At 38.6% G+C, this 13,591-nt stretch overlaps 2 protein-coding genes across 4 annotated transcripts; both read right to left on the reverse strand.

The window, feature by feature from the left end:
* Nucleotides 1-285: 285 nt before the first annotated feature.
* Nucleotides 286-7,644, reverse strand: LOC114142083 (C-type lectin domain family 4 member G-like). Of its 3 annotated transcripts, none has more exons than XM_028013148.1 (8): nt 7,542-7,644; nt 6,582-6,631; nt 4,996-5,094; nt 3,503-3,849; nt 3,346-3,439; nt 2,770-2,924; nt 2,541-2,656; nt 286-524 (listed from the first exon to the last, which is right to left on the reverse strand). In XM_028013148.1, the coding sequence occupies exons 2-8, from the start codon at nt 6,628-6,630 to the stop codon at nt 377-379; spliced, it is 1,008 nt and encodes a 335-aa protein (XP_027868949.1). In that variant the 5' UTR covers nt 6,631; nt 7,542-7,644; the 3' UTR covers nt 286-376. The 3 variants fall into 3 exon arrangements, with proteins under 3 accessions (XP_027868949.1, XP_027868948.1, XP_027868947.1); XM_028013147.1 differs by having other exon boundaries at nt 3,346-3,436; nt 3,500-3,849; XM_028013146.1 differs by having other exon boundaries at nt 3,346-3,849.
* An 877-nt stretch (nt 7,645-8,521) lies between these two features.
* On the reverse strand, nt 8,522-13,005 carry LOC114142088 (natural killer cells antigen CD94-like). Its single transcript, XM_028013163.1, has 6 exons — nt 12,830-13,005; nt 11,303-11,410; nt 10,809-10,982; nt 10,194-10,345; nt 9,949-10,064; nt 8,522-9,304 (listed from the first exon to the last, which is right to left on the reverse strand). Exons 1-6 carry the CDS (start codon nt 12,897-12,899, stop codon nt 9,157-9,159), a joined length of 768 nt encoding a protein of 255 aa, XP_027868964.1. The 5' UTR covers nt 12,900-13,005; the 3' UTR covers nt 8,522-9,156.
* Nucleotides 13,006-13,591: the final 586 nt, after the last annotated feature.

A 13,591-nucleotide genomic window follows, 5' to 3' on the forward strand; every position in this document is an offset into this window, starting at 1 on the left:
GGAAGGCATTTTAAATATCAAAATAAATAAAACAACAGAAACAAGAAATAAACAGAAATATGATGATCTGTAAGGCGTAAAAAGGAATATTTGAGACCAAAGCACCAGACTGAAGGTTTTTGTCATCCAGTTTTTGGGAGAAAAGAAAAAAATGATGAATTATTCAAATAAAAACTCGTTTCAATTGATCAATTTATTTCAATCTAACCCTGGCTGTGCAACACACACAGGTTCATTAGGTGAGAGTTCATAAACACTAAGAATGAAGAGACAAAACGACCAGCAGATTATTAAAGTCATGATGTTACACTTTATGTATAGAAATTCATGACACAGTTGAGCTTTCCTTTGAGCTTAACTTTAAGAGAAGAGTCAGTTAGATGCACCTTTGGAAAGCTTCGTGCTCACAGATGAATTTGTTCTGGAAGAAACTGTCTGCTTTGTTCCAGCTCTCTGAGAGATTTCTTCCTGGCATCAGCCTGGCTTTTGGTCCTGCAGGTTTGAGCTCCTCCTTCATCCAGAACCTTTAAAACAGAACCATGAACCTCAGAATAGACATGAGCCCATCACTGTCTTTCATTTTGAGTGTCAGGTGATACAGTGTTCTGATCCAACACTTCAAAAATACATTTAAAACCTTATTTATCATTTAACAGAACACAGAGGCTGTGTGAACCAAATGCAGCGATTTATTTTGATTGGACAGTTTCAGCAAAAAAAAAAAATTGGACAACATGAAAATTATATTAACATTATCGTTAGAGCTATGGTAATGGTTATTTTAGTAATCGAGTAATCCATCTATTATTCTGATGATTAATTGAGTAATTGAATAACATTTGATCAAATAAAAGATTAGTAAGTTCTACCATAACAGCAGTGTTACTATTTAATATCAACATCAACTCAAACTTTCACATTTGAGCAATTACCTTTCTGTAGTTTGGAAAACGAACTTGTAACAATAATAGTTCGGTTTCTAAGTTAACCTGGACAAAAATGATACAAAAATCTGAAATTATATTCAATTTAATAATAAAGGAGTAGGCTCACAAAGACACTTATAAAAATGTCTATAGTCCAGTCTTTATTTTATTTATTCATCTTCAGTTGATTTAATGGATGAACTCTCAGCTTGCCCAGACATTTATAGCTCGTTTCTTTGTGAACGACTGAATTTGGTTCCTTCGTCACACAGAAACATCTGCCAGCTCTGTACCGCCACACTGCGCTCCACCACCCACTTGTTGAGACCGGGATGATATGAAATTTGTTTTCCTGTTTGTCTGTAAAGCTACACTTACCTTAAGCATCAACTGCAGGTCAGCGGACAGACAGGTGTTCAGTCTCTCTGCTGGCCTGTATAAAGACACCCGCCGCACTCTTCCCCTTTCTAAAAAGGTTTATTCTGGACTTGTCTCTGAGGTTGTTTTACTTATAAAAGGGGAGCAGTGTTATAAAGGTTTATGTTAGCCTGGGAGAATAACGTTCTGTCAGTACATCACTAAGTAGAGCAGGACCTCTAGTGGTCACAATTTTCACAGCAGTGTTATTTTGTATCTTTAGTGTTTCCCTGTATAGAGTTTAAACCCTTAAGTCCTAAACGGAGCGCCGGCGATCCAAACAAATTTGCAGTACCATAATTCTGCCACATTTTTCGCTATCTGAAAAAGTCCAACAGTTTCTGAAAAGGGAGACGTTGCGCTTTCCAGCCAATATCGGATTATTACGATCATTTCACTCCCACCTTAATGAGTGAAATTAATCTGAAGAACACTCACTTAATAGATGGTACATTGCAAAAATAACTCTCTACATATGGAAAGTTCCAGTTGTTATGGATAAAAATATATTTACTCACAGGACACTTAAAGAACTGCGTACAATTAGAATAAGCAAAAATATCCGGGCGGACATTTTAAATTTGGGACATAAAGGGCATTAAGCTCTGTGAGAAAGCCAAACAGTAACAGCTTTCTTACTCTGCATCATATGCTTTGTTTACAGTATAACTGATACTGAGGTTTTCATATGAGCAAAGATCATTTTTATATCTTTTGTTTGCTTGAATCACTAACAGCTACCATTTATGTGGGTTTTTCCACAGACGTTAGCATAAAGCCGCTCCAGTTTTTATTCAGTTAATGAATGTTATTTTTTTCATGCAGAGGAAACAAATGTAACCGAGACATATTTGTACTAGTTGTTTATTTTTTTTTTTACAGTTTTGCATTGAGTCTTAAGTAAAGCTTTGAAGGGAATCTTAACCTGCTGCTTTTCTGGAAGATAAATTATCTGTTGGTCTTGCCTACACATACAAGCAGGGGCAGAATAAGGATGAGCTGTGACTGGAAGGCGGTGTCGGGTCCAAACAGACGTTTTGCACGGCTCAATTGTTGCCACAGGAGATTACAGCGTTTCTCAAACATGCATGGAAGAATCAAGGCAAAACTGGTATGTTTTTGATGAGGGAATAACATGAGGAAAAGCTGTTTTTGCATGATAAAATGTATACTTTTAGATAATACAGTAGACCGTACCCGAGTGTGTCTACACGTCCATCCACCCAGGTCCAGGTGTTGTTAGTTTGTTGTAACCCCAGCCAGTATCCCCACTGAATATCAAAGTAGGATTTGACATGTTTGCTGACAAATTCCTGTGAACAGATTTTTTTTACATCACCATTAATCTTCTTACTTTGAGTCATCAGTTTTCCAGAAACTTCCAGATTGGCTCTAGATTTCTAGCAGAGGTGGCGTTAGATTTTACCTGCTCCTGCAGATCATCAATTACAACCAAATCTGCTCGTCTGTCCTGACAGAACCTTCGACTTTGTTCCCAGGTCTTCCAAGGAGCTGCTTCGTTGTAAAACAGGTAGCATTTCTTCTGAAAGAAAATCCAGTCATGCAGGCACGGCTTACATCCTGGATCCATTAGACCAGAGGAAAGAACAGAAAGAAGTGAAACTGTGGTAAAAATAATCTCTAGTAGAAAAAATAACAGTTAATGTGTGCGTAATATTTAATGTTTCAATAGTCAAAATTGTTCTAGCAAAGATTTCAAAGGCAGAGCGCAGATCAGTATTGGAAGACGATTAAATTAAGTTACCGTTCTATTTAGGAGTGGCGTACCACAGGGCTCTATGCTCGGTTCACTCAAAAACATATAACTTTTTGAAATAAAAATTTTGCTGTAAACCTGTAAAGTGCTGTGAAGTGAGCCAGCTCAGACCCTGGCCACTAATAATGGCCAGGAATGTTTTGAAAAACTGTTTACAATTGAAGGTTACATAAAAATAAAAATAATAAGATCAAAGTTTCAAAGATAATCTATGAATGTAATCACTTTTGGCAGGACAGTAGTTATTAATTGAAAAGATGTCAAACTTCTGGAAGAATCCCAGGGTCCATTTCAGCTCCTCCGCCTCTCGGGTCACCTCCTCTGTCTTTCGGGTCACCTCCTCCACCTCTTGGGTCACCTCCTCTGTCTTTCGGGTCACCTCCTCCGCCTCTTGGGTCACCTCCTCTGTCTTTCGGGCCACCTCCTCTCTCTCTTGTTTCAGCTCCTCTCTTTTTCGGGTGAGCTTCTCTCTCTCTCGGTTCAGCTCATCTCTCTTTTGGTTCAACTCCTCTCTCTCTCGGTTCAACTTCTCTCTCCTTTGGGTCACCTCCTCTCTCCTTCGGGTCACCTCCTCTCTCCTTCGGGTCACCTCCTCTCTTTCTCGGATCAGCTCTTCTCTCTCTCGACTCATTTGGCTCAGCTTCACCATCTTTATTTCGTCAGTCAGTTGCTTTTGTTCTGTTGTAAGGTCTTTAATACTTCCCTGCTGCTCGCTCATGTTTACATTCACTATAAAAACACACAAATTAGTCAGAAATCTGTATCACAGAAGCATCAATATTTTCAGTTTCTCTCTCAGACCCTTTCAGGATATCAGACAGTATTCTTAGAATAGAACCAAATGAATTTAATTAACTTAACTTCATTAAGTTGTTATTTTTGGGGGCTGATGCCTTGCAGCAATAAGGTCCTGAATCCCAGGATCTTGAGTTGCTTGAGTTTGTTTTGGGTTTTGTTATTTGTGATCCTTAGTTCTTTTTATTAGTTCTGCAATGGTTCTACTTTTATTTCAGTTAGTTTTTAGTGATTCTAGTTGGTGTGTTTAGTCCTTTTCTTAGTCATGGTGCGTTCACACAAAACTGGTCCCACGCTTCAGGTTCGACACGTGAACTTTGCATGCAGAAGCTTGATGTTTGTCGGATGCGTTGGATGCGCTTCAGATGCGCCGCAACGGGCCTTCGATGCGCCTCCACATAGACTTTGAATGTAAACCAGATGCGTTTGATGTGAACGCACCATTACTCTTATTTTATTATGTTTCTTAAGTCTAGTTATTCTTTAGTGTTACATTTATGTTATAGTGCCTAAGGTACTCTCCCTCTACCCCTGTCCCACTTTCTCTCTCTCCTCCCACCTGCAACCAGTTTCTAATCAGCATCTGTTTCTTGTTCAGTAATCGACCTGAACAAGAATATAAAACTCATTCTCAGCTCCTCCTTGCTGGTTTCTGCCGTCATTTCCCCGTGCTTCCCTGTATTCTCCTTGTGTCTCCTAGATGGATGTCCTTTGGATGTCCTTGGTTCTGGGCTGCACCGCTGGCTCCTTGGTTCTGGGCTGCACCGCTGGCTCCTGAACGCGTGGCTACCCAGTCTGCCGAGCTCCACAGTGCTCGTCAGCCTCCAGAGCGTCTTCGTGGGTGAGATCCAGAGGTTCACAAGCCAGACATCCTCTTCTCCACCACTTGGCCTTTAGATCTTCCATATTAAACTTTAACACTTTGACAGGTTTCAAACTGGGCAGCATTAAGTTAAATTGATGCTTGGTGACACTTCAGTGCCCTTGACTTTTTCCCAACCTTCATAACTCCTCCTCCGCATTAGACCTCTAAAAACTCTAAAAGCTACTTAAAATGTATTGTGTTGAAATGAAACTCACTGTAGACGATTGATCCAGCTACCAGAATAGAAGAAATCCACAAACACCCCCAAAACAGACAAGAGTTAGGGAGTCCTGATCTTTCTTCTTGTGCTTCACCTGAAAGAAACAATGAACTTGTTAAGGTATAAAAGTTATAATTCATCAGAGGGCCTGGATGCCTGTAGAGGGGTATGAGTTATTTTCTTAGTTCCCGTTTAACAGGACAGGAAAACATGAAAAATCAGCTGTGACTCAGTGGTTTAGGTAAACACAACCAGACGCCGGATACACGATGGACTCCTGGGACAGGTGGAGGATCGTGTCTGTCCATATTGTCCATCAAGGACGTTGAAGATAACAAATACTCTAATTGTATTTCTGTTAACAGCATTTCTACTTTTTGGAGTTTGTGGTCACCTGGCATATCAACAAATCTAGAAAATGTCGGCAGCTGATCTAGTCAGGGCGAGGAAATATGCCGTGCTATCAACACTCAGAGTCAGATACTGTGTGAGCAGAATCACAAGCTGGATGCGATCCTGCAGGATCACTGGCTAGCTACGGTGAGTAGCTTGGCCGAGTCGACCTGACAGCGAATATGGCTGTTTGGAGCCACTATTGAATTGTACCAGTGAGACTTTACAGTCATTGTTTTCTGATTGGCTCCCCCTGTGTCGGCGGTGGAAGGCTGGCTATCTCAGTTTCTCCTGGATGTTATGTAGACAAGATGCTCTGGTCCCATTACTCGTTCTCTTCCTTTGACATCTGTGGACCTGAATCAGAACTGTACATATAGACGCTCTGTCGTTTATCAAACACAAAGGCTGGGAGGGCTATCTGGGACAGTGTTTGCAGACTTACTTACAAAAACACTCATAGCTATAAACGCAACCCCCCTGCTGGGCCCCCTCCTCTTGCCCCTGAGTATGGCAACCTGGGTCAGATGTGATGCGTGAGATGGCTGCGCCGGTCACTTGGGCGGACTGCACTTTCCTTGAAATTAGCTCCTTCTTAAGAGAAGATTTCAGCTGGTTTCCCACATTGTGCACAGAACCTTGTAAGAGCCATTAACAACAAGTCTGCATCAAGGGATGTCAGTAAATCGATGTGGTGAGCTCTAGTAGTGAAGCCTTTGAATATAATATCCCTTTTCTTCTCGCTATTTTAACCAGATGTGGACCAAAACATAAACACCAGTAGAATAAAAAGCTGTGCAGCCCCTCGTTCTTGGACGATCGATACTGTGTGACAAAGCAAGTACTCTCTGTGCCAGGATGACAAACGATTATCAACATCTCGGATAAGCACCTTAGTGTACGGATTTGTTTTCCTTGGGAATATTCTGTCAAATATGTGGACATATTCAAAATATATCCAGTTCTTATTCAATAGTTGTTAAAAAGATTTTGTTTGTATTAATGGTCATTACTCAATTGCTCTACATACTGATTACTGTTACAGAAAGAAAGTAGGGTGCACCGATTGCAGTTCTCTGGCCGATCACTGATTTTCAATAGAAATAACTAAGTGCAGCTCAAATGTTTTACAGTGTGGGTGTTAATGTTACTTTTTAGTCTTCATAAAACGTGTATTGAGTCACTTACGATTGTCATTGTGTGTAGGATTGGAGTCATTGTCCCCGCAGTTCTTCATCCTTTACAAAGAAAATAAGTATTAGAAAAAGATATTATAAAATATCTTTTGTTTGAAGGAGCTCAGCTGTAGCTCATTGGAAAGCAGGCGGGTTCCTCTTCCCCTTTTTAAAAGACGTCAGGGTGCTCAGACAAACACATCTGCTTCTATAACAAACCTTTCTTGTGAAGTAGCTGACTCTCACTCTGTCTCATTAACATTTCTGCAATTCTCCTGCCATTGCGTACATTGCATTTAATATATTTCATAATCTTTGCTCTTGTACAAGAAACTTTAATTTAAAAAAAATTGACCAAATACTTCTATGGTGAGCAGGCCAGTTAATGTAAAACATTAACTCTGTCCTATTTTCTTCTGATGAGGTGGTGGACTAACGAGCGGACATTTAAAAAACGCGCGGATGTAGAAAGCGTCAAGGTGTGTAGTGTCTGTCCTAGGCAACCAGGACAGCCGCTCCTGCTGGCAGCGCCGTTGGTCCCGCCGCGACATTTTTACTGACCTTTCCTACGTTTTATTTTAATGTTACATTTAGTGTTAAATATCTATCGGATATTTGTGATAATACGGAAAAATCGCGCCCTGTATCGGTTCAATATGGACCTAATTAAGTACCAAATAAAGGACGATTTCGCATTTTACTGGACGGGTGGCAACCCTAGACATGACTCAAATGTTCCCGGGGAAATAAGAAATATTGTACGATGATGTCACAGTTGAGCTGTCCTGTATTGTGGAGGTGCTGAGTTGTCAAGCATCTCCACAATACTAACTGCCGTTAGCATTTAAGCTAAGGGCAGTAAACAGTCACTTCTAAATATCTCAGAATATAATTGATGTTAATAAAATACTGTCTTGAACTTATAAACACTTCTAACAATGGTGCCTATGTCTTAGTCCTACACATAACTCACCTGTGAAAATAGAAATCAGCCTCTTATATGCCCTCAAGCAAGGTCAACGGATCGCTCGGCCTTTAGATAGTGTTCTATTTAATGGCGGACTCGCTGCGCACTCGGCGGATGTGCACAACGTACGCGCTCTTTTCGAACCGTTCTTCGGTTACGCCTGCATTGGGAGCGTCTCCAGCGGCGGACCGTTACTTCTTTTAAACTAACACTAAAACAATTAATATGTGCTTGTCTGTGCAGATGAGAAGTGGTTAAATTTGTCAATTGTCTGTTTTGCTGTTTTATTTTCCGTTTCTCTTTATTCTTTATTATTATTTTTCTACTTCCTTATAGTTGCTACACTTTTTGCCGCGTGTTTTTATGTCTGCATGCTTTGAGTTATTTTAACCACTCAAGTATTAAGACGTTCATCTAATTCTGCTCCTTTCCAGTTATTTATTTTATTTATAGATTAACATATGTGCATTTCATATATTGTGTGTGCTTGTTATTTCTTTTAGTCATATATAAATTAACTACAACATCACACTATATATATTACACTATATATATTACAATATATTACCACTTTTTTTTTTACCTTGGGAATCAATAAAGTATATTCTATTCTTTAACATATTTTACTTTTTATAAATTTGTTGATGGAAATTCCACAGTAAGTAACTTTGTGCTATGTGCTTTTTAGAAAACCCATAGGTCCAAATTAAGTGAATTGTACCGTATTCATATTTTGGGGATTTTTATGCAACAATATTCAAGTATGTGAAAATGATCAAGTTTCAGTCAATTTCTTTGGAAACAACATGCGGTTAGAGGACGAGTTAAGTCTAAATGCATCAGTTCACCTGCTGATCTACAGTTTGACCTACTCATGTACTGTAATTTGTGTTAGTAAAATCATTTTCTTTAGGGCACCAAGGGAGATAAAATAATGAGCCAACAAAATTATTTTACATATTTTATTAGACAAAAATAGCATGCAGTTGTTCACTATTAAAGTAAATGAACAAATATAAAATATAATAAATACAGATACATGAGAAATGATTGCACGTGTTGCCTTTCATAAGCCTTTTACTGCATTAAAAATAATGATTTACTCTGATGAGCAAAGTGAAAGGCTGTTCATGCAAAATAATATTTTGCTTAATGTGAAAAAGTCCTGCAGACTTAAAGGATTTTTGGTTTTCAGTAACCTCCTCCTAATGAAACACAAACATAATCACAATGGTTAAATAATCTCTAATATACTGTATATATGTATAAATTATGATGGACATATGATTTGCCTTAATACCAAAAGTTGCTGAAGAAAGGCAGAGTGTGATACAAATCTAGTAAGGTAGATTTCTAGCTAGACGTGGCATACATCAGGGCTCCGTTTGGTCCACTCCAAAAATAAATTCTCTGAAACCAGATTCTCCTAATGTGAACCCAGTGTGGACAGGAATCCACATTCCTGTCAAAATAAGCTTTGGATCAACGTATGCTTTGGGTTTATTTTAAATATATTTTCTGTTCTAAAGTGAGACAACTTGAACATAAAGATGTTTTCATGTTCAGTTCTGAAATTTACCAAAACTCTATGACACGCTTTATCAATCCTGCAGGAATCCTGCTACATGAACCCGAGAAGAGCTTCACGCTCACAGATGAATTTGTTTGCAAAACCATCACCTGCTTTGGCCCAACTTTCTGTGAATTTTCTCTTCGGGATCAGCAGCGCTTTTGGACCTGAAGTACGGAGATTCTCCTTCACCCAGAACCTTTAAGACAGAAACATGAACCTCAGAACAAAATAAAATCTCAGCTCATTGGTAATATTTTCAGGCACAGAGTTCAAAGTAATTAAAACTAACTAAACTAGACAAAAAGTCACAATAAATAAAACTAAACTGTAATGGAAAACTAAAACCTGTTATAACTCTTGTCAGGAGTTATTGGATTATTTTTCTTACTTCTAACAATCATAATGTTACTTTTTGGCATTTTTCTTGATGTCAGAGTTATATCCATATTGGGAACAAACCCAGAGTTCAGTGACGGATAAATCTGCATCATCAGATGATTATGTTGTCACAATAACAGCCTGTTGGGCAACCATTGGAAAAGTATGTAGCTTTAACTCTTCTACAACCTTGGTGGAATATATTAAAATGTTTTATTAATAGTTTCTCTTTCTTTTACATAAAAGATCTTTTACACAAAGATCCAAGACTTTTCCTATTTACTATTTCTCTCAGATATTGTTCACAAATCGGTTTAATCTGTTTGTGAGCACGTCTCACGAACAGATGAAATAATCCGTCCTGATTACTGCAGGCGTGCTGAGGCAACGTGGAAAATGTGCTGGTTTATAGGGGAAAAAACTAAAATGTTTCATTTACATTTTGTTTTGTTTAGTTCTTACCCAAGAGTGTCTCTTTGTCCATCAACCCAGATCCAGTTGTTGTTAGTTTGTTGTAATCCCATCCAGTATCCGTGGTCGTTGTCATAGTAGTATTTGGTGTGATTGCTGACAAATTCCTGTGAGCAGATTATTTTAGATTTTTATAAACCTTCTTACGACAGGCCATCATCTTTACACAGAAACGTCCAGACTTGCATGGTTGTTTTAAACTCTTATGTTAGTGTAGAGGTGGTGTCAGGTTTTACCTGCTCCTTCTGATCATCAATAACGACCAAATCTGCATGTTTGTCCTGACAGAAATCTCGACTTTTACTCCAGGTCAGCCAAGGATGTGGACTGTAAAAAAAGTAGCATTTTTTCTGGAAGAGAATCCAGTTCTTCTGGCACGCTTTACACTCTGGATCCATTAGACGAGAGGAAAGAGCAGAAAGAAGTGAAACTTCAGCAAAATAAAATAAACTAAAGAAAACTATATATAAAAGAAATCCCTGTGAATAAATATTTAATGTTTCAGTCGTCAAAATTAGTCAAAAGTCTTTAGAAATGGAGTGAAACCCAACAGTATTGGAAGGTGATTAAGTTACTATTCAAATAGAAGCGGCGTACCACAGGGCTCTATGCTTGGTACACTCAAAACAAAACTAATATTGTTTGACATAAAAAACCAATAAACCTGTTGCTCATAAATCACTTTCCCTCCGCTCCCACTCAGGCCCTGGCTCACTTTGGTGGGGCGTTTAAAAGTAAACCTGTGATAATAATGATCTGGTATGTCTTGAAAACCACTTTATAAGCACATACTAAAAAAATAACAAAATAATTAATCCAGAAGTTTAAAGTTAATGTAGGAAACTATTGACCTTTGTTAGGGCAGAGGTCTTTTGCTGGAATGTTTTCAAATTTCAGGATGAGTCCCAGTGTCCTGTTCAGCTCTTTGTTCTGGTCCTCCATTATTTTTCTTTCCTCAATCAGTCGCTCATTTTCTGTGGTAACATTGTTGATAGTTTCCTGTTGCTTGATCATCATCACATTAACTATAAAAACAAGAAAAAAAAATCAGTGAATGCTAGAGAAGCATCAACATTTTCAGTTTGTCTTTCAGGATATCACAGTTTTCTTAGAACCAAAGGATGTTGAGCTGATTGCTGCCCTGCTCAGCTTGTTGTTGCTGATCTGCAGGCCAGCTCATCTCCCAGCTTCTTCTTCTGAAACTTTAACATCTCAGTAGGTTTAAACTGGGCAGCATTAAGTCAAAGTGACTCGTGGCGTCATTCCCACGTCCCTTATTAACCGTCATAACTCCTCCTACCTAAAGGAAGCTGTGTAGAGTTTATTTTGTTGAAGTGAAACTCACTGTGCATGGTGATGACAATTCTTGCAGCTAAGAGGGCAGAAAAAATCAGAGAACACAGCAGCATCAGAGAGCAGCGACAGGGTGTTGATGTTTCCTCTTCTGCTCGACCTGAAAGAAACGATGATGATCAGAATGGCTGCTGATGTGGTTTAATTTAGATTTCCTTTGACAGACTTGCATTCTAACATGGAGCTGTATTTTTAACCTGACTTCAGTTAAATTTAATTCAAAGTAAAGGACGTCTCGAAGCCCTTCACAGAAAGAGAAAGTAAAGAGCTTTTTATTGACCTTCACTCTACATCCTGTTTGGATCCCAGCCTGAGTCTCTGGTGCCACTCAGGCCTGGATTGGAGTCGATGTTATGATCTCTGCAGTCCAGTCACATGATCCTTTACTGGCTTTGAATTTTCCTTCAGCCCTCAGTGTTATTAGCTCTGACTTTGCAACATCAAAACATGCAAACGTTCTTGGGATCTAGCTATTTTGTCACTTGTTCTTTTTCTTCTTGTTCAGCTTCTTATCTTTATAACCATCACTGAACGTCAGAGTTAGGAAGATTTTCACTTCCTCTTCTTTGGGGCTTGTTTGTGTCAACAGGTAAATTTAGACCAGAGTTTCCAAACCTCACATGCAGCGCTCCATGTTGAAGACACTATTTAATATGTACATGTTCCCATGACCTCAGGTTATAACAAACAACAAGATGAGTTTCCATTACTGTGCAGGTGATGCAGCTCCACATTACAATGTCAGGATCGATCAAGAGTCAGCACACAGCTTCAGTTATTACAGTCAGAAACTAGTGATCAGAGCGTTAATCTGGCTTCAGTGACCTGAGCCTTCAGAGACACATAAAGACGATTACAAAGTCGGCCTTTTATCTTAAGAATATGTCTAACTTTATCAGACAAATGTCCCCACTAGATCTAGACAGAAACTCATCCATGCGTGAATCTTCAGTCGAACTGATCAGTGGAGGAGTGTCTTCATGGGTCTGCCTGGTGGGATTCATCTGAGACCATTCGGGTCTGTAGGTTCTGGTGTACTCTGCATCCCCTGAATCAGAACCACACATGAAGAGACGGCATTGAGTTTTTATACTTCACTAATCTGGAACAAACTTCCAGAAAATGTGAAAAATGACTAAACCCTGAGTTCATTTCGAAACAAGTTAAATCATATTTGTGTAGAGTTGCAGTTGAATCTTATTTATAACAGAAACATCATTAATTTTAGTCCAAACTCCAAATTGTATTTACTTTCTTTTATTATGCCACTGCATTGTAACTACTCTCCTTTTTATGTTTTCTTTGTGTGAAGGACTTTGACTTGTTGCTGAAATGTTCTGTACAGCTAAACCTGGCTTAATGAGATTAAGGCTGAAGGTTTATATGCGACATAGAAACAATTCCTATTACATCACATTATAACTTTCTATAGAGATAATAAAAACATATTAAGTGGATTTGAGTTACAATGTTGCTTTTAAATATTCATAAAATCTGTAATTTATATGGAGTCACTTACTTTCTGGAGAAGGTTTTTCATTTCTGATATTCACTGTAGAATAAATGTCGTTGTCCTCTTTGCTCTTCATTCTTCACAAAGAAAATAATAAAGATTTAAACATGAGAAAACTGTCCAGCAGCTGCTGGAGCGATCAGAGCCTGTGAACTGGGCAGGTTTCTCTTCCTGTTTTTAAAGATGACCTGAGTGTGAAGCAGCATGACTCTATCAACTCTTTTTCTGCTATGAGAAACATTTCTGCTTCTGCTTCACACCATGCAGACACAACATGTAAAACAAGAAATGCCTCTTTATTTGGCCTTCGGAGCCCAGAGCGCTTCACACTACATTCACACATTCACACTCCGAAGACTGCAAGCTAATTAGTCTGACAGAAGTGAGACTGAAATGTGCTGGACCCTCCGACAGGTGAAGAACCACAGCGATGATGCTGTCATCATGAAGTCAGATGGATAAAACCAACCAGAGGAACCAGAAATGATCCTCCAGTTACAGCAAAAAGTAACCGTCCAAGAAGTTACTCAAGAGTAAAAAAGTATTTTGTAAAAAGTCTGAATAACTGATGAAAACCGAAATTATTTCATATTTAAACATTACACCACCAGACGGAACAAAGTTATGTGGAAATATTGGTATTTTAAAGATCTAGATGAAAATAATGTATATAAATACTATAATTATGAAATAACAAATCAGGAAAAAGAAAAATGTTTCTAATTCTTTTTTTTTCCCCAAGACAAAATTTATGAAACTAGTAAAAAC

Source organism: Xiphophorus couchianus, chromosome 3 (assembly GCF_001444195.1).
Source record: "Xiphophorus couchianus chromosome 3, X_couchianus-1.0, whole genome shotgun sequence".
NCBI classification, from domain to species: domain Eukaryota; kingdom Metazoa; phylum Chordata; class Actinopteri; order Cyprinodontiformes; family Poeciliidae; genus Xiphophorus; species Xiphophorus couchianus.

Coding starts and splice junctions, on each gene's coding strand:
- LOC114142083 (XM_028013146.1), bottom strand. CDS start 6,630: ATGAAGAACTGCGGGGACAATGACTCCAATCCTACACACAATGACAAT. Junction 2,925..3,345: donor TAACTACTGTCCTGCCAAAA/GTGATTACATTC, acceptor TAATGGATCCAG/GATGTAAGCCGTGCCTGCAT. Junction 2,657..2,769: donor TTGATGATCTGCAGGAGCAG/GTAAAATCTAAC, acceptor ATCTGTTCACAG/GAATTTGTCAGCAAACATGT.
- LOC114142088 (XM_028013163.1), bottom strand. CDS start 12,899: ATGAAGAGCAAAGAGGACAACGACATTTATTCTACAGTGAATATCAGA. Junction 10,983..11,302: donor AATTGTCATCACCATGCACA/GTGAGTTTCACT, acceptor TTGTTTTTATAG/TTAATGTGATGATGATCAAG. Junction 10,346..10,808: donor AGACCTCTGCCCTAACAAAG/GTCAATAGTTTC, acceptor TAATGGATCCAG/AGTGTAAAGCGTGCCAGAAG.